The 20,222-nt window shown below is 45.6% G+C and overlaps 1 protein-coding gene and 1 long non-coding RNA gene across 3 annotated transcripts in view; one reads left to right on the top strand and one right to left on the bottom strand.

The window, feature by feature from the left end:
• Positions 1–15,250: 15,250 nt before the first annotated feature.
• Positions 15,251–18,082, bottom strand: LOC147582213 (uncharacterized). The gene is made up of 2 exons (XR_015248847.1): positions 17,427–18,082; positions 15,251–15,455 (listed from the first exon to the last, which is right to left on the bottom strand). It is a non-coding gene; the product is annotated as an uncharacterized LOC147582213 (long non-coding RNA).
• ADAM17 (ADAM metallopeptidase domain 17) overlaps positions 18,058–20,222 on the top strand; it is a 52,404-nt gene continuing 50,239 nt past the window's right edge. For both annotated transcript variants that reach the window (XR_015248846.1, XM_025927130.2), the window contains exon 1: positions 18,058–18,290. Coding sequence is in view for 1 of the 2 variants with exons in the window: in XM_025927130.2 (XP_025782915.1) it covers positions 18,194–18,290 (97 nt within the window). In the remaining variant the exon portion in view is untranslated. The remainder of the gene's footprint in view (positions 18,291–20,222) is intronic.

The following is a 20,222-nucleotide window of genomic DNA, read 5'->3' as shown; positions in this document are numbered from 1 at the left end:
GTGTTGGGTGTAAAGCTTACATCAAAAAAATAATAGCGTGGAAAATATATGGCATGTTAATAAAGGTCATAGTTTGTAAAGTCAGTTTCTGTGAGTAGTGTTATGTAAAATTGAGTTCAAATGAGTTTGGAAACCATTTCTTCTGGGTGATCTTACAGGTTTCTTTGCAATCCATGTTCTAGGACTGTGCATTGATAATTTTACTGTAGTGAATAATATCCATTTTTAATGGTTGGGGCCTTTCCGCTTACAGCATTTTGATCTTGGCAACACTTTTCTGCTTAGGAATGTGCTGAGCAATGAGTCCATTGATGCCCTTTAGAAAAAAGGGGAGACTCCCACTTTTGAAAGTGGTGTTTTTATTTCACATTGCTTGAAGGATTATGTAAAGATTAATTCTTTTATCTTTCCTCTCCGACACTTTCTGCAGCGTAATCCCAGCCTTGGCCTAAGACTACCAAGGCAGTACTTAAACCCTGGAAACAGGGCAGAGTTAGGATTTACCCAACTAGCAAAGAGGTTTTTTAAGGGCTTTCATGCGATTGGAATTATTAAGCGCACTTAAACTCAGGGTTGAGCCTGGAGTAAAAAAAAAAAAAAAAAAAAAAGTATAGTAGGCCTTACTACCCTAGGCTCTTAAATTCTTTTGTGTGAGCTGGAATATAGCTGTTTCAGGAATATCTGGAGACCTTACTCCTGCTTATCAAAAGGGTTAAGAACTATAACTTGAACTAAAGATTTCGTAATTTCCTTGCTAATTCAGACATAAAGCGATCCGCTACAGGCTCATTGTTTGCCATGCTGGGCTGTGGGGGGCTGGTTTGGTGCTCTAGTTCGCTAGGGCATTTGCTTTGCTCTTGCTTGTGATATGTGCCCCTGACTGAGGGTGGCTTTCATGGTCACCTAGGCTATTTAGAAGCACCCTGTTGTGGTTATTGATAGATATTTGCCTGTACAAAAGTCATCATTGTTCTTTCTGTGAGTCTTCTGTTGTTTCCTAGATGTCACTGGTGAAAACTAGAGGAGGTTTGTTTAAAGCCAGCTGAAATTTAACTTAGAGGGCAGCCTGGCTTCCACTGCGGTCACATAGAGGAATTAAGCCCTCTTAGTGAGGCTCAGGTTAACGTTATTTCTGAGTGTGTGTGGATGTGTATACTGGAAGTGAGCATGTGTTGTGAAGCTACCTGCCATTCATTCCACACCAGCTGACTTGAATCAGTCAGGCCCCTGAAGGAGACTTGACCTCTAGTTTCTCATTTTGAGCTCCCATCACCAGGTTTTTTTTACCATCTGGACTTGGTGAGCGCTCTTTCTCCCTCCTAGACCTGAGGGTCTTCAGACAAGGCTGTGTGTTTCAGCCATCGGCCCTCGACATAACGCTGTTCTTTCAGCGATTCTGGAACTCGGATTCACTGGAAAGGTTTTTCTTTTTTTCTTTTTTTCTTCTTGGTTTATTTTTGAGAGAGAGCACGAGAGCGGGAGGGGTGAGAGAATCCCAAGCAGGCCCCACCGGAACTCGAACCCACGAGCCGTGAGATAGGACCAAAGCAGAAATCAAGAGTCGGATGCTTAACTGACTGAGCCACCCAGGTGCCCCGTCACTGGAAGGATTTCTGAAGACTTGGCATTCTCCGACTCTGCAGCGCCACCACTTGAGAGTTGGCACTCTGAATGGGACCAGATTGTTAACTCTTCCAGGCTAGACTTGCCTCTTCCCACAACTGCAGAACACGAGGGCCGGTGACCTAGTGGAAACAGTGGCGGCCTGGAAGCGTAAGGTCTAACTTACGTCTTCCTTCGTTTGTTGGTTGGTTCGTTCGTTCATCCATCATCCACCCATCCATTCACTAACGGAGAGCCTGCTGGGAGCCAAGGACTACTGGGCACTAGAGCTGGGAACTTCCACTCCATAGCTGTAGAGTCCCATCTCTCCTCATCAGCTGTCTTCCCTGTGACAAAGATAGACCCCCTGTTCTGCCTGTGAGCCTCTTTGTGTTAGCATTTCCAAGTGTAAAGGATTTGGAATAGATGCCTGTGGAACACAGGTGGAAAAGAAGCCTAATTTCAGAGTTGGAAAGCTCCAACAAAGTGAAAAGGCTTGCGGATAAGAAAATCGACCACACTTTTGAATAGACCTATTGCCCTAGATTTTCAAGGACGCAGACACAAAAAGAAAATGACGGTGTAACTTGGGAATGCAAAGTTAAAAAAAAAAAAATTAAGCTATAGTTTTGCTTCTAATTAGCATTCTCTGATGGAATAAAATGGGGAGAGGTCATTGTGTTAAAATAAGAAGAATCGAGACCCAGAGAACAAGCCAAGACGAAATGCCTCTGTCACTCAAGAGTTAACTGGTGAGTGATTGATGGTGCCTCCAGGCCATAACTATCAAATGTTAGTGCATCAGGAGTACTTGGAGGGCTTGCTAAAACAGGTTTCGATCTAGTAGGTGTGGGGTAGTGCCGTTAATGTGCCTTTGTAACAAGTTCCCAGGTGATGCTGATGCCGGCCAGGACTTGGTACTTCTAGAACTACTGCTTTAAGGAAGTTTGAACAGTTCTTTAAAGCCAAAGTAAAGATCCAGTGAGTTTCACAGCAGGGGAGTAAAGTTAAAGGATTCCGGGTAGAGCAGCACGTTGTGAAGCTAATGAAGGAGAGGGTCTTCCTTTCAGCCGCTGAAATTGATTGGGTTGTATGTGCACAAGAGCACCAGAGGCCCTCTGGATAACTGCCTCTGTCCTTTCATTGCCCATATCAACGATTTTGTATTAAGAGTAAAAATACAGGTTTACTCTTACCCTGATCAAGCAGGTTTCGTGATTTGACAAGATGCTGAGGCGATGAGTTAGTAGGCTTGATCCTTAAAGTCTTAGATAAAGAGATTAGGGATCTGGCTGGTATGAGGCCAGAGGTCTACATTCGGTATTAACGGGAGATCAGTGTTGATGGGAGATTGGCCTCAATCTTGAGGCTGGGGGCCCAGGAACTTGTTAGGGCATCTTGTGAGCTAATGGTTCTGTGAGTCGCCGGGGTCAAACTGAGGGCCCAATATTCCTGTCACAAGCTAGAGCACTTGAATTCCTTCCTCTATTTTTATTCACCAATCCCTCCTGCTCCTAAATTGTTGATTTTATTTTTTAAAAAAAATTTTTTTTCAACGTTTATTTATTTTGGGGACAGAGAGAGACAGAGCATGAACGGGGGAGGAGCAGAGAGAGAGGGAGACACAGAATCGGAAACAGGCCCCAGGCTCTGAGCCATCAGCCCAGAGCCTGATGCGGGGCTCGAACTCACGGACCGCGAGATCGTGACCTGGCTGAAGTCGGACGCTTAACCGACTGCGCCACCCAGGCGCCCCTAAATTGTTGATTTTAAAGCAAAAGTAAAATACGAGTGAGACTTTTAGGAGACCGAATAGGGGCGCCTGGGTGGCTCGGTCAGTTAAGTGTTTGGCTCTTGGTTTTGGCCCAGATCGTGATCTCTCAGTTTCGTGAGTTCGAGCCCTGCATCGGGCTCTGCACTGGCCACACGGAGCCTGCTTGGGATCCCTTCTCTTCCCCTCTCTCTCTCTGCCCCTCCCCAACTCGCTCTGTCTCTCTCAAAATAAATAAACTTTAAAAAAAGATCTAACCGAAGAAGTAATATGCAGTCGTTTAGTATTGTGTTCACATATTTCATGTGCCTTTAAGGTGCAGGGCTGTAGAAAAGATGAAAAGGCTATTTCAGACCAAACCACAAGGGTTTCTTGCAGGGTGACGGATACCCCAAAGTGAGCTCTGCACGTTTTGCTTAAGTTTCTAATAGATCAAATAATGAGAAGGATAGAGAAATGATGTTCACGTCTTTGTTGCTCACCTAGTATATTTCCAATCCTGTGTTTGGTAACAGATTTGAAAATCTCTAAGGGCTGTCTTCACCTCTCAAGTGAGGAGATGTGCGTAATGAATGCATGGAACACCAAACACGCCAAAACACAGTTCCTGCCCCCACGCAGCGGCTCATCATACTCATCAGTGAATGAAATGTGTGCGGTGTGCTAACAAATGTCAGAGTTTAGGAATGGGACGTGAGTGCAGCCTATGGAAGTGTGGGAAAGTAGGCTCAGGATGCCGGCTCCCGTCCGTTTTAGCACCAGCCAGAAGAGTTCCTGGATGTCTGACAAATCCCACAGGTGCTTGTTAGGCGGGTGAAGTGAGATGGCTCTGGACTTGAATCGTGTGACCTTGGGCAAGTCACTTCAAATGTGAACCGGGGATAATGCTTCAAAGGGTTGTTACAGGATCAGAACAGAAAATTTGTGCATCGTGCATGCAATAGAGACCTGATTTTGAGATCCCAGCCCTTCTGCCAGGTGAACAAAACAAGGGATCAGGCAGTGATAGAACTTGGGAGATGTTTCCATAATGTACTGTGTTTCATGCCACGGTATCATTCTGCCCTCTTTATCATGAAATCATTGCTCTTGGCTGAAGTATTTTAAAGCAAATAACAGGCATTATGTATTTTTTACTCCATAATTCAGTGTACATCTCCTAAGAAATACAATGTCTTCGATAATAATGGCCATTTTCACACCTAACAAAATCACATGCATTCTTTGGCATCGTCTCTACGGTTCGTAGTCCTACTGCCTCGGTTGCCTCAAAAATCTATTTTTAGTGATCTGTTGGAATCTGGGTTCAGAGAAGGACCACATGTTGCATTTGTGGCGTTTCACATCTCTTAATCTAGAGCGTGCCTCTTTCTTTGGGTGGGGACGTGGGCTTGTTGCAGAAGCAGGGGTAGGTTCCTTTAGACTGCCTCCCGTTTTAGATTTGTCTTTTGCTTCCTTGTGGTTTTATGTAGCTGGTTTCTCTATCCCCCATCCATATCTCCTATAAGTGGAGGTGAGCTCAAGAGGCTGCATTAGATTCAGGTTCAGCTTTTCTGGCAAGAAATCTAGAACTTGTGCTGTGTCAGTGTGGCACATCTAGAGTCGTGCTTGTGGGTCCTTATCAGTACTGCTCCCTATACCTAGCGTGTCCTTTCCTTTTCTGCCTAGCAAGTTCCTATTCATCCTTCAAAACCTTGTTTCTTTGAAGGAAAGCTAGAAGAGACCTGTTGCTAACTCCATTCAAAGTGAAGACAAGTTCCTGATGGCTCCAGGGAGATGTCACTTCTTAGGTAGAAATGGGATGCTAATCACTTCCTCCTCAATTCTTCAAAGCTTAAACCAGAGTAAGATCACAAACCCAAATTAGGCTACCCTCTTTATCTTTCTTTCCTTAAGAATCTCCAGAGCAAATATGCCCCTACATCTCCAGGAGTTAAGAGCTCCTAATGGTAAAAGGGAACATTGTATCCTCTCAAGTCTCCCAAAACTCACTTGAATTTTGCCATAGGCGTTTGACTGCCCTGTTAATTGAGGCACATTGGAGGTGAAAACTGGTGAATAGCTGGTGGTCCAGCTGTTCTTTTTGTATATATTGTGCTGCGTGGACGTGCCTGTCACTATCTACTGTTGGACTGCAGACTCCTCTGTCAGCTAGCAGTCAAAAACCAGCCTGTTTCAGCTGGGGCCCCGTTTTAGGAGTTGTCTAAAGGGTTAACCACCGTTGAGGTGGACAGAGCCCCAAATTGGAGATCAGAGAGGCCTGGGCCATCATTCCTGCTATTAACTTGCTGGGGACTTTGAGAAAATCTCTGAACTTCTTTCTGGAAAGTTCAGAAACACTATGACGAAGTTCCAGGAGTATTTCAAACCCTGCTTTGATCTACATAAAATAGGTATTTGCATTGTTTCTGCAAAAGATTCCTTTGGGGGATAGAGTGCTGTGGCTAAAAACAGCATCACCAGACCGGATAACAACTGCATTCCTTTGTATATTTAAAGTTGATGTCTGTGTCACTAACTGGAGTTGTTTTTTTTTTTCTTTTAAGATTTTTTTTTTTTTTTTAAAGTAATCTCCACACCCAACACGGGGCTCCAACTCAACCCTGAGATCAAGAGTCACATGCTCTACTCACTGAGCCAGCTAGGCTCCGTGGCATCTTTAATGGATGTCTGCTTCGAAATTATTTCTAGAACCAGGCAGAATATAAGTCAATACATAGTTAGATTGTCATATTGATGAAGCATCAAGGGCTGTGCGTGATACCAACAATAAGCCGCAGCGTCAATTTACTTGTCTGATCTGTACTGCTTCAGAGTAAGCCAATAAATAAATGGTAATGTCCCCCCACACCCACCCCCCAGGCAGCTCTGTTATGTTCTGGCTCTTCAGCGTGACCTGTCCCTCTGAAGCAAAAGCACAGGACTGCATGGTGACCATGCAGGTCAGACCAGCAGGTGTCCCTGGTTTTCATGTATAACCTGAACAGCATGGAAGTGACAGTGCTTCCTTCTGTTGCCTAGATTCTAGGATGTTTTTATAAGCAGGTATCATTGATCAAGATCCTAGACCCTGACCTCATGGCTCCCTGCAGCAATGCTGTGGTCAGCTAGGTACGCTGCCCACTGCCCAACTACGGACACCATTCCCACCAGCTACAACCGGAGTGCCACCCCCTTAGAGCAAAGGAGTCTGGAGCACAGATAACCCCAGCTCTGTCACTTCTTCCTCCTAAATGACATTATGGGTAAAAGATCCGCTTTTGTATAAGAACGATGGGCTCATTCCTTATCTGCCAGGACTCCCCAAGCCTCAATTTGTTTCTTTAATAAACTTATTGAGCACCGACTGTGGATGGGGTTGCACTCCTCGGGCCTCCAGCCAACCTGTTTGCCGAAAACCCCTGAGCTATTCCAAAGGTGTAAAAAGCACTCCCCGAAGATCCTGACGCTCGGTTCAGGGCGCACTTGCCTCCAGCTTTGCTGCTCTGCTCTCAGCCTCCTGCAGCCTGATGCCTCGGTTATCTTACGTGTGACTCACGACAGGCTCTCTGCCAGCAGGCAGGGCAGGGGGGGAGAAGGGGCGGGAGGCCAGGCACACAGCTACTCCATCGGAGCCTTGGCAAGTGGGCGCAGAGGTTAAATCGCTGGGCTAGGTCAAAAACGTGGGAGTTTCTTCTGGATTTTATTGTTCAACCTCAAGCAAGAAGAAACTGGAATTTGCCCAAAAGCAAAGAACACATCCTTCAAGACTGTTAACCAGTTACTTTATTTTCTGGGAACAGATTCGTGAACTAAGGTTCCTTAAGTGGAGTCAGTCCCCATGCCCAATAAACGTGTTTTCTCTGAACAGTGTATGGGGGCCGGGACAAGGAGAGTTTTTCCCCGACTGTGAACAGAAGCAAAGAGCTTGGGTCCACGTCTGGCGTGTGACCTGGCTTCAGGGCTTCTCAGAACGGAATCAGTTGAAGAATCGCGATTAAATCACTAGAGCTTTCATATTAAAATTTAGGAGCCTGGAGGAGAAGGGAGGAGAAGAAAATATAAACTATTCTCTTCTCTGCTGGCTACCTGACATCATCATCCTCCATCAGAAGGGCTTTGGAAGACCGAATAGTTGCAAAATGTGTGGTTTTTCTGTTTTTCCTTTTATCATTCTGCTGCTCCAACAAATTGCTTTAAAATGCTACAGTTAATGGGGCGCCGGGTGGCTCAGTTGGTTAAGCACCGACTTCGGCTCAGGTCACGATCTCACCATCCTGAGTTCGGCCCCGCGTCTGGCTCTGTGCTGACAGCTCAGATCCTGGAGCCTGCTTCCGATTCTGTCTCCCTCTCTGCCCCCTTCCCACTCGTACTCTGTGCCTCTCTCTCAAATATAAATAAAAACATTACAATTAAAAAAAAAATTAAAAAATGCTACAGTTATTTTCCCATATCGCTACCTGACATCAGCCTCTCATTAAATCCCTACAAGGTTGGTACTCTTCACTCCCTATTTTAAACACGAGGTAACTTGTCGAAGTAATTGCCAAGTGTTCAAGTCCAGGCTGTGTGGCTGCAAAGTCCATGCCCTCCTTTCTAAGCCACAATGAAATCCTCAAAGAACAGAGCAGAAACTTAGCAATTATGGTATAATAAAGAATGAGATGTAGCTCCTGGACCAGTCCGCATTGGTCCTTCTGCCCCCTTTGCTAGGAGGGTTGCTGTGGCAACGACATAGCATTTGGAAGAACCTGGGGAAAGTGCTGAATACTGTTGAAATTTATTAAATCCGCCTCAAAGCTTCACTTAGTTGGGTTTGGATTAGAGGATTGACTAATTCTCAGGGTGCAGTAAAAATTGTCTCCATGGGGCACCCGGGTGGCTCAGTCGGTTAAGGCTCCGACTTTGGCTCAGGTCATGATCTCTCTGTCCGTTCCAGCCCTGCGTCAGGCTGAGTGCTGACAGCTCGGAGCCTGGAGCCTGTTTCGGATTCTGTGTCTCCCTCTCTCTCTACCCCTCTCCTGCTCATGCTGTCTCTGTCTCTCTCTCTCTCTCTCTCTCAAAAATAAATATAAAAAAAAAATTTTTTTTAATTGTCTCCTAAACTCTGCTGGTTAACTGTTCTCTGCCTACTCTTTTTCCATTACCCTGGAATCTTCAAAAGGTGACAAGTGCGAAAAACGTCCCAGAGACCTGGAATCTACAACAATAGCTTAAGTTGGCCCCTGAAGTGTGGTTAGGTTTTTGATAGCTAGAACTATGTTCTGGGCAAGAGGAATTTCAGAAGGAAAGGCAAAGGGGGAAGAAACCCCCTGGTGTTTCCCATGAGCTTATAGTTCTGTGAGGTCTGTGTAACACATTATCATAAACCCAGTGGCTTCAAACAGAAGAAGTTTATTCTCTCACAGTCCTGTAGGTCAGAAGTCCAAAAATCAAAGGTGTCAGCAGGGCCATTCTGCCTCTGAAGGCTCTAGAAGAGAGTCTTGCCCTCCCTCTTCCTGGCTTCTGGTAGTTGTGGGCAACCCTTGGTCATTCTTGGCTTGTGGCTACTTGTTCTTCTTCTTTTTTTTTTTTTTTAAAGTAAACTTGGGATGCCTGGGTGGCTCAGTTAAGCATCCGACCTCAGCTCAGGTCATGATCTCCCGGTCCAAGAGTTCGAACCCTGTGTCCGGCTCTATGCTGACAGATCAGAGCCTGGAGCCTGCTTCAGATTCTGTGTCTTCCTCTCTTTCTGCCCCTCCCCCGCTCATGCTCTGTTTCTCTCAAATAATTAAATGTTAAAAAAAACTGTAAACTCTATGCCCATCCTGCGGCTCAAGCTCAACCCTGAGCTCAAGAGTCGCACCGACTGAGCCAGCCAGGTGCCCCTACTTCAACTTTTGCCTCAACATCATTACATGGGGTGGGGGTGGGGGGGGGCTTCTCTTTCATATGCACACTAGTCATTGGATTTAGGGCCCATCGCAATCCAGGAACACCAACTCTCAGCTTGATTAGATCGGCAAAGACCTTATTACCAAGTAAGGTCACATTTGCAAATACCGAAGGTTAGGACTTGAACCTATCTTTTGGAGATGATACAATTCTACCCACTCCAAGCATTAAAATTGTCTCATTTATTTGATTAAAAATGGGAAATTGTGGGATATCTAGCTGTCAGATAACTTACTGATAGTTATTTAATAAATACTGTTGAATTCCTTATGCACAGCAGTGTTACTTGCTATGGAAGGCAGCAGGATCCTTGCCTTAGGAATTTTGCTCTGGTGAAGAAAAGTAAAATATCATCAGTAGACAACAAGACAGGTTAAAGCAAATATTGACGATAAAAGAAGCAAGAAACATGTCATGAGAAGACATTACGCCAGTGCTCCCTAGACCAGTAGAGGTGTTGGTGGAGGGCAACCAGAGGCAAAAAAGTCACTTCAGAAGCTGTTAGACCAGTACAGAGGGGAGGTAGTGAAGGATCCCGCCGGACAATTACCTTGGACACCAATTAAGCAACCTCGACTAGTGCTTCCCTACAGAATGAAATATTTTGAAACAACTTTATGAAATCTAAAGAGTACAAAGTTGGGGCTCCTGGGTGGCTCAGTCGGTTGAGTATCTGATTTTGGCTTGGGTCATGATCTCATAGTTTGTGAGTTCGAGACCCATGTCAGGCTCAGTGCTGACAGCTCTGAGCCTGGAGCCTGGTTCGGATTCTGTGTCTCCCTCTCTGCCCCTCCCCTGCTTGAAGTCTGTCTTATTCTCTCTCAAAAATAAATAAACATTAATAAAAAGAAAGAGTAAAAAGTTAATGTAGTTGAGGCACCTGGCTGGCCCAGTCAGAAGAGCGTTTGACTCTTGATCTCAGGGTCTTGAGTTTGAGCCCCACCTTGTGTGCAGGGATTACTAAAAAATAAATAAACTTAAAAAAAAAAAAAAAGTGAACGTAGCTAAATGCAGTGTGGTATCCTGAGTTGGACTGGGAAACAGAAAAAGAACATTAGTGCTAAACTGTGTGATCTAATTAGTGCTTGCTAGGGGCTGGGAGGTGGGGGTAATGGACAGTGTGGGTGTGAATTTCTCTTTGGGGTGATTAAAATGTTCTCGAACCAGATAGTGGTGATGGTTGTACAAATACTGAATGTACTGAATGTCACTAATGGTAAATTTTATGTGTTTGATCACTGTTTTGAAAGGCCATAAAAAGATACATTGTCCTTAAAATTGTGAAATCCGATGTTAATTTTTTAGTTTTGACAAATATACTATGATTATGTAAGATGTGAACATTAGGGGAAGCGGAGTGATGAGTATGTGGGAACTGTGTGCGAACTTTGTAAATTTTCTGTAAATCTAAAATTATTCCAAAGTGAACATTCTATTTTAAAGAATTAATGTGCAAAAACTGCCTGAATCCAGTATTGTTTTTAGGCCAATATCACATTGTGTGTGTTTTTGTTTCTATGTACCTTTCATCTTTGAAATAGAAGTCCTTTGAGGGCAAATGTTGAATGTCGGTCTCTGGTACCATTTTTCACCCCAGCTTTATTGAGGCATAATCAACAAATACAAACTGTGTATTTAAGGTGTACAACATGACGATTTGATATACCTGTACGTTGTGAGATGCTTTCCACAATCAAGCTAATTAACACGTTTTTTACCTCACAGAGTTAATTTTTTGTGTGTGTGGTGAAGAACACATACTCTCAGCAAATTTCAAGTATACGATACAGTATTAACTAGTCACCATACTGCACATTAGATCCCCCGGAACTTACTCATTTTGTTTTTTAATGTTTATTTTTGAGAGACAGACCGGGGTGGGGAGGGGGGAGGGGCACAGAGAGAGGGAGACACAGAATCCAAAGGAGGCTCCAGGCTCCGAGCCGTCAGCTCAGAGCCCCACGCGGGGCTCGAACCCACGAGTCATGAGATCATGACCTGAATCAAAGTCGGAAGCTCAACCGACTGAGCCACCCAGGTGCCCTGGAACTTACTCATTTAAAAACTGAAAGTTCGAGGCACCTGGGTGGCTCAGTCGGTTGAGCTTCCGACTTCGATTCAGGTCATGATCTCACAACTTGTGGGTTTGAGACCCAGGTGGGGCTCTGTGCTGACGGCTCAGCCTGGAGTCTGCTTCGGATTCGGTGTCCCTCTCTCGGCCCCTCCCCGACTCGTGCTCTCTTTCTCTCAAAAAATGAATAAACATTAAGAGAAAAAAAAAGAGGGCACCTGGGTAGCTCAGTTGGTTAAGTGTCTGACTTTGGCTCAGGTCATGATTTTGCAGTTCATGGGATCGAGCCCCGTGTCAGGCTCTGTGCTGACAGTTCAGAGTCTGGATCCTGCTTCAGATTCTGTATCTCCCTCTTTCTCTGCCCCTCTCCTGGTTGCACTCAGTCTGTCTCTCCCTCTCTCAAAAATAAACATTAAAAATTGAAAAAGAAAAAGTCCCTTCCTTAAAAAAATGAATGAAACTGAAAGTTTGTTTCTTTTTTTTTAAAGTTTGTTTATTTTGAGAGAGAGAGAGAGAGAGAGAGAGAACACATGAACAGAGGAAAGGCAGAGAGAGAATCCCAAGCAGGCTCCATGCTGTCAGTGCAGAGCTCGACAAGGCTCTGTCTCACAAACTGAGATCAGGACCTGAGCCAAAATCAAGAGTTGGAAGGACATTCAATGGACTGAGTCACCCAGGCACCCTGAAAGTCTGTGCCTTTGACCAACATGTCCCGTTCCCACCCCTCCCATCCCAGCCCCTGGCAACTACCATTCTACTCTCTGCTTCTTTGAGTTTACCTTTTTAAAAATTCCACGTATGAGTGGCTTTATACATATACAGTATTTGTCTTTCTGTGTTGGATTCCTTTCACTTAGCACGATGCCCTCCAGTTTCATTCAGGTTGTTGCAAATGGTAGGATTTCCATTTTTAAGGTTGAATAATATTCCATTGTATGTGTATTCCACATTTTCTTTATCCAGCCTTCTGCCCATGAATCCTTAGGTTGTTTCTGTACCTTGGCTATTGCAAATAATGCTACAGTGAACATGAGGGTGTGGATATGTGTTTGAGACAGTGATTTCATTGCCTTTGGGGATATTCTCCTTAAAAAAATACTAGTAGAATTACCAGATTTTAAACATTCAACAACTGAGTTCTGTTTTTCTGAAAAGTGCTAAATAGAACAGGTTTTCAATTAAGGTCGCTGGCCACTGAAGATCTGGAGGGTAATTGGTGATAGCCTCCTCTCTGGGGCCTGTCAACCCAAGAGTAATGACTTATGGCCACTTTAGACCTGAGGTAATTTCAAACCAGCACAAGTTTCCATTTTTTCTCTTTATCCAATCTACTCTCTGTGTTCAGTTATTCATGTGGTTCAATTACTCTGAGATCTCAAGGGAGAGAGAAGGGATTTAAGAACAAAAAGAACCAACACAGCTCCCTTTTTTCTTTAAAAAAAAATTTTTTTTTAACGTTTATTTATTTTTGAGACAGAGAGAGACAGAGCATGAACGGGGGAGGGGCAGAGAGAGAGGGAGACACAGAATCCGAAGCAGGCTCCAGGCTCTGACCTGTCAGCCCAGAGCCTGACGCGGGGCTCAAACTCCCGGACCGCGAGATCGTGACCTGAGCTGAAGTCAGATGCCTAATCGACTGAGCCACCCAGGCGCCCCATAGCTCCCTTTTTTCTATGGCGTATGATATATATATATAGGCAGTATGATACCTCTGCTCACAGTGTCCAGTGATTCACTACAAATAATCCCGTGATGAAGATTCCTAATAAGAAAAAGTCATAAGGGGTGCCTGGGTGGCTCAGTCGGTTAAGCATCCGACTTCAGCTCAGGTCATGATCTCACGGTTTGTGAGTTCGAGCCCCACGTTGGGCTCTCTGCTGCCAGCTCGGAGCCTGGAGCCTGCTTTGGATTCTCTGTCTCCCTCTCTCTCGGGCCCTCCCCAGTTTGTGCTCTGTCTCTGTCTTTCAAAAATGAATAAATGTTAAAAAAATTTTTTTAATAAAAAAGTCATGAAAATAAAGTGTGGGGGGGGGCGGGGAGAGGAGGGAGGAAAAAAGAAATGGTCACTAAAATTTTAGAAATGAATCTCCTTGAAATAACATTTTCAGTGAAATGATTGGTTTTCTTCTCGCACTGAACCTGGGGGGAAGTATTATTCCAGTTTCTATCAGGCCTGGTTCTTTTTTTGCCCATTAAAAAAATCCAGAAAAGAATCATCTGTTTATCGGTGAGGATCCTCAAATATTCTGCTCTGCTCCATGCATGGTATATTTTTCATGTTTCTTTCTAAAAGACCCTGCAATGGGTTAAAATTTCTGAACTAAAATCTTGGAATCTAGAATTCTTGGTGTATAACTTTGTATATAGTCGTGTTCCAGGAATGGCATTTGTTATCTGATGGAGGTTTGTGAATTGATTCACGTTTCTTGAAGTAAGTGCTAGCTTTACAGAGACTTGTTCACTGGCAAAAAAAAAAAAAAGCGTACAGATGTAGGAATAATTAGCATTTTAGAAATGGAGTGAGGAAGGCACTATTCATCTATAAGTACTGGTGGGATTAGGACAGAGAGTGGCTAATAAGAGAAATAGAGCTAGGATGACAGAAGAAGTAAACAAAACAAAACAAAACAACTCAGCTAGAACCAAACAGCTATCTCTCTGATCATTTAGACAAAAGATCTTACCAACACTTGTGTGGATTTGGTAGTTAACTCCAGAACCAGATGTGGCTATGTGCGATTAGTATTTGTAACTATTTTACTTTTTATATTTTAACATTTTTTTTTTTAAATGGTTATTTTTGACAGAGAGAGCATGAGGGAGGGAGGGACAGAGATAGAGGGAGACACAGAATCCGAAGCAGGCTCCAGGCTCCAAGCTGCCAGCACAGAGCCCGATGCGGGCCTCGAACTCACGAACAGTGAGACCATGAGTGAGATCATGACCTGAGCTGAAGTCAGACGCCCAACTGACTGAGCCACCCAGACACCCCATTACTTTTTATATTTTATTCTCAAGTTCACTTGCATTAAGTATATAATTATAAACAATTCAGTTTATAGCAGATCAGTGAATCTCAAGTATCTTTTACTTATCTTTATTGAATTCTAAATTAAAGGAATCACTTCTGGTGTTAAGGAAAGGAACCTAGGGTTGCAGGATTTTCTTTACCACAATACCTGGGATTCGTTGTCTCGCCGCTTGGAAGAATGGAGGGGTGGACACAGAATGAGCAGCGGGCAAAAGTTTATTAGAGTATAAGCTTAGAAAGGGAGAATAGTAGGAAAGCTCTCTTTACAGAGAGGGGACTTGCGAAAGCGAATGCCTGTGACTCTAGACAAGGGTCCTTGTTTTATAAGGTTCTGGTCAGCGCCCACCTCCCCTTCCCCCTCGTTCCTTCCCAGGTCCTAACCCTATTGGCCAGATAGCTCTGGGTGTTGGGTTGTCCATTCCTGATTGGCTCGTGTCCATTGAACCAGGGGTGGCCTATGGCCTCACTTAGGTCTTTTGTCAAACTCTTGAGGGGAACCCTGAGGGGAACCCTGAGGGGGAGTAGGTGGGGTCTTACAGTCTTAAGAGGAAACTTGAGGGGGTTTGCTGTGTTCAGACATGCCTAGCATTATTCCAAAATGGGTGTCCCCCCCCCCCCCCCGCCCCCCAGGGACCTCAGGCTCTAATCTTTCCCTCTCTGCCTAGTGAAACCTATTGTCTCCTATCATACTAGTCAACCTGCTCCTGTATTTTTTTAAAGCAGGCCCTATGCCCGATGTGGGGCTTGAACTCATGACCCTGAGATCAAGAGTCACATGCTCTATAGACTGAGCCAGCCCGGTGCCCCTGGCTGTATTTTTTTAAAGTGGATAATAGTTGCTGTGTAACAAATGACCCCTACCTTAGGAGCTTAAAGCAACGTTTATTCTCTCCCGAAGTTTCTGAGGGTCAGGAATCAGGGAATGGCTTAGTTCAGTGTTTCTGCCTCAGGGTCTCCAGAGGTTGCTGTCAAGCTGTCGGGCTGAGGGACTGTGGTCACCTCATAGCTCGCCGGGGGCTGGAGAATTCAATTCCAAGCTCACTCATATGATCTTCAGCAAGTCTGACCTGAGAGAGAATGAGCAAGCCAAGTGAGCACATCAGATGGAAGACACAGTCTCTCACAATCTTGGCAGTGAAATACCATCACTTCTGCTGTATGCTGTTGGTCATACAGACCAACTCTGGGTCAAGTGTTGAAGGGGATTGACTATACAAGAGTGTGCGTATCAGGAAGCAGGGATCACTGGGGGCTACTGGGAGGCCAGTGGCCATGGAAGCTATCAGATCTCTGATATTTATATCCCATTGGGTAAATCTGAAAGAAGGACTTTTAACAAATTCAATTTTAAAAGTGTTTATATTATGCTGGAAATTTCATCCTTTCATCCTGATCAATTCTTTTTGGGATAAGAGAATAAAAGCTTGGAGACAACTGGCTCAGACTCCTAGTTTTCCTATCCAATATGTCCCTCTTATCATGTTCCTCTGACTCTTTACCTCCCCCACGTGGTGCTCATTCATCTTATTTTACTTATTTATCTTATGGACAATGAGAAATGAAAGACAAACATCAAATTGGAATTTGGGTCCTGATTTGTAAACGGGAGAGATTGCTTCGAATTCCTGAAAATCTAGGACTTCTGGATATGAAAAAGAAAGTAGACCAGGAGCTTCACTTTTACCGGGCCACTGGGCAGGCATAGCTGGTAAAGCAGAAGACTCCTGGATTGTGAGTTCAAGCCCCACACTGGACATGGAACCTACCTAAAAAAAAGGGCTGCCTGGGTGGCTCAGTTGTTTAAGCATCTGACTTCGGCTCAGGTCATGATCTTGTGGTTTATGGGGTTGAGTCCCGCATCGTGCTCTGTGCTGACAGCTTGGAGCCTGGAGCCTGCTTCGAATTCTTTGTCTCCCTCTCTCTCTGCCCCTCCCCTGGTTGCACTCTGTGTCTCTCTTTCAAAAATAAATAAACACTAAAAAAATTAAAAATGGCATTTATGAAACAGATAGCTAAGTGTTTTCTATGAGCAAGTGTAGAGCCATGGAAGACACTGAAAGAATATAAATGAAGATCTAAATAAAGTTTATAAGCTGGAGAGTATGGTGCCTAGGTGTTCAAGAAAAAAAAAATTGTACACAATGGTCACATTTTTTTGGGAAACAATTTTTTTATTTTTAAAAAATGTTTTATTTTTATTTTGGGAGAGTGCACACAAGCAGGGGAAGGGCAGAGCGAGAGGGAGGCAGAAGATCCAAAGTGGGCTCTGCTCTGACAGCAGAGAGCCCCGATGCACAACTCGAACTCTTGAATCGTGAGACCATGACCCTAGCCGAAGTCGGGTGCTCAACTGACAGCCACCCAAGATACAGTTTTTTAAGTTGGGTACAATTTGCAGAGGCAAAATTCTGCCTACCTTTGACTAGGCATGCAATCAGTGTTTCTATTTAATGAAGGCCTACCTCAGATGAACCAGTTGCAGTGAAACCAAAAATGCACAAAGCCAGTAACTATGGATAACAACGGTTGGAAAAGATGCTGAGGTTTTACTAAGGCCCTACCACAATGAACCTAAATTTAAACCATCGTTTGTGTATTTTATTAGGAGCTAGCCTTGAAAGTTCACCAAGCAAGGCTATATTCTATTCCCAACAAGTTATCACTTCATAATGGAGAAAAGGCTGTTCCACTCACTCTTAAGTGGGAAATGTGTTATGTCCTACTTGTATAAATTTTAGTTGAACCAAAATAGCAATACGCATCAAATGTTATTAGAATGTTTTCTTCAATACTATAAACACTCAACTACTAAAATTATGCGAAGGATTGCAACACAAGATACAAACTGCTTTGGGAACTCTCCAATCTAAGCTAAACGAACCAAGCAGGACTGACTTTTTAGAAAGTTGGCTGGAAGATTCTAGCTCCTGTACTCACAGATGTGGAGGAGTTAGGGCTAGGATCCTAGTTTGTGTAAAAGCTTGCAGACCCTCTACCTACAGCGGGGCCAACGAGAAAACTCGCGTCCAGAAGGCTACCTTTCATTTCCCGCCACCAAGCCTTGTTGATCACGAGGGACGCCGCCGGTGGCCGCACGTTAGGCGCGGACGGCCCGCCTGGACACCCCACTTGCGTCCGGGAGGCTGGTCTCCCAGGACCCTGGCGCGTGGACAGAGATTCTCCCGGGTCAGAAGCTGGGCCGCCTCCATCCGGCGTCCCAGCCCAGGCGCCCCTCGCGGTAGGCCCTGGGCCGCAGGGCGCTTTCTACAGCCGTGGAGTGAAAAGCGTAACGGGGATCCTAACCAGACATGGGACTCAGACGACGGAGGCGGCCCGACGCGCCTCTGAGGGCCTAGTCACGAGCTCCCGCCTCCCTCGCGGCGGTCACCCGAGGACAAAGGCGAGGCCCGGATGGGTCGAGTCAGGCCGTGTAGGCGCCGGCCGCGCCCCTGGGGAGACGGAGCGGGAGGGCGGAGGGGCGGTGAGGGGGCGGGGCGCCGGGAAGGGGCGGGGCCAGCGAAGGCCTCCCGGCATGCCGCGCAGGGCCAGGCTTCCGGCTGTGGGCGGTGTGGGGGCCGGAGGCGGCCGGAAGCGGGTTGAGCCGCCCTCTCCGAGCGCTTCCTGCACTTCCGGGGACCTGGAGCCGAGGTCTAGAGTCTTCCGGTAGGCGGCGCGGGAGGAGTCAGAGTCTTGAGGGGCCGGGCCGGGCGCATTCCCTTCTCTCCCAATGTGAGCAGTGTCCTGAGCGCCCCCCCGTCAGGCGAAGGCTGCCCAGAGAGCTGGAGCCGGTGGCCGGGCCGGGAACATGAGGCAGTGTCTCCTCTTCCTGACCAGCGTGGTTCCTTTCGTGCTGGCGCCGCGACCTCCGGACGGGCCGGGCTTCGGCTCCCCGCAGCGACTCGGTAAAGACCCGGGAGAGTTGGCTTAGACAGGCGCCGGGCGCCTGGAGCGCGCTGCTTTCGGGGAAGAGCAGGGGAGCGGGATCTTTCAGGTGTTTGGGGGCGGGGTGTTGGAGGACGGTGGCGCGTCCCTAAGTTTTCAGTGCAGGAAGGGGGTGTGGCTCTCGGAGTTTAGGGAAAGTAGGAGGACCGGCTTGACTTTCTGAATGGGAAAGGGATACTGGAAGGGCCCCCTGGGTGACTGAGGCCCGGGGAGGGGTCGGCCTCCTGAGTTTGTGTTTGGGGAGTAGTTCGGGAAAGAGGGAAGCACGGGGCGGGGCGGGGGGGGGGAGGTGTTGGCTCGTGTTTGGGGAGGGAGATGTGGTGCAGGTCCCTGTCCTACTAAGGGGTTCCTACCAAAGCCGGGACTTGGTGGAGGATGGGAAGGGCCCAGAACCCCACAGCTCTCCCTGGCTCTCCAAAATGAACTAGAATTTCTGCTGTAGGAGGTACTTAAGTAGTAATCTGGTTGGAAGGCGGAGACCGGAGAGCTCAATCTTGAACTTGTGTTTTGCGAACTTTTAAGCAGGTACTTATTTAAATTGTAGCTTATTGGAGGTGCTGGGAGGAGGCGCTTAAACCTACCAAGAGGACTTTTTGATGCTGCGTGAAAGCCTTCCTTGCCATTTTAAAACAAAGAAGTTCTCAGAGACGACCAGTTTGGTCAGTTTTGAGCCCAGAAAGTAGAGGGTTCTTATTTAGATTTTCTAAAGAGGCTGGATTTTCAGGATGGACGTATATTCAGAGATGTGAAGTTCGTGTAAAGTTACAATGTCCTAGGGTCTTTTACCTTCCAAAAGCTGACATGTAACACAGTTTAATTAGTAATTACATATGAAGCCTAGTATATTTTCCCAGTGTGCAGGGTTGATTTTTTCATAGTTGTATTGGTCCCCAAATACCACCATGATTCCATATATAGTGTTGTGAAGATTGAGATACCACGTGGGCTTTCTTTATAGCTAATTAAAACCTTCACATTAGTTTGCCTGGCAATTCTTTTATTTAAGGGGAAGAAATTGTAATTGAGAGGGTATTAAAGGTGTTGAGTGTCCTCCCTGGAACAACTGCTTTGTGGTTATCTCAAATTGAAATGGATTACAGGTGAGTAGTTTAATGAACGACAAGGGAGCTCGTTAGGAAGGGCCGAGATGCGATAAGTCAGTACAGACTGGATAATGATATTTTTTATCAATATATCAATGTATCATTGTATATATCAATATATATTGTATATTGTATATATTGTATATTGTATATATATTGTATATATCAATATATCAATGATATATTTTATCAATAGTGCCAGGAAAATGCATAGACTTATCCATGTATTCACCAAATGTTAAATTTTTTTTTCAACGTTTATTTATTTTTGGGACAGAGAGAGACAGAGCATGAACGGGGGAGGGGCAGAGAGAGAGGGAGACACAGAATCGGAAACAGGCTCCAGGCTCTGAGCCGTCAGCCCAGAGCCTGACGTGGGGCTCGAACTCACGGACCGCGAGATCGTGACCTGGCTGAAGTCGGACGCTCAACTGACTGCGCCACCCAGGCGCCCCATCCAGATGTTAGAAGAACACGTAGCGTATGCAAGTATTACGTGTGGCGCTGGCAATAGGAAGATGAACAATGTTCATCTTGACGAAGCTTTTGCATCAGTCGTGTAGAGAGGTCCAAATGGACAGTTCCAAAGCAACATGGAGGAGACTGATACAAGTGCCTCATGGCAAGTATTGTTACCACGAGGAGGCACCCGACCTGGCCTGGGAAGGTTATGGAAGCTCCCTGAGGGAGGTGATACTCAGAGCCCAGACTTTAAGTTTAGGTAGATGAAGAGGGAAAATAAGGACACTGCTGGCGGGGGCACTTAGAGGCTGTAGAGTTGCAAGGAAT

The sequence above is a fragment of the Puma concolor genome, chromosome A3, assembly GCF_028749965.1.
Source record: "Puma concolor isolate L17-30 chromosome A3, mPumCon1.1.hap2, whole genome shotgun sequence".
NCBI lineage: Eukaryota > Metazoa > Chordata > Mammalia > Carnivora > Felidae > Puma > Puma concolor.
Note: the sequence above shows the minus strand (reverse complement) of the source record. Positions and strands in the feature narration are given on the sequence as shown.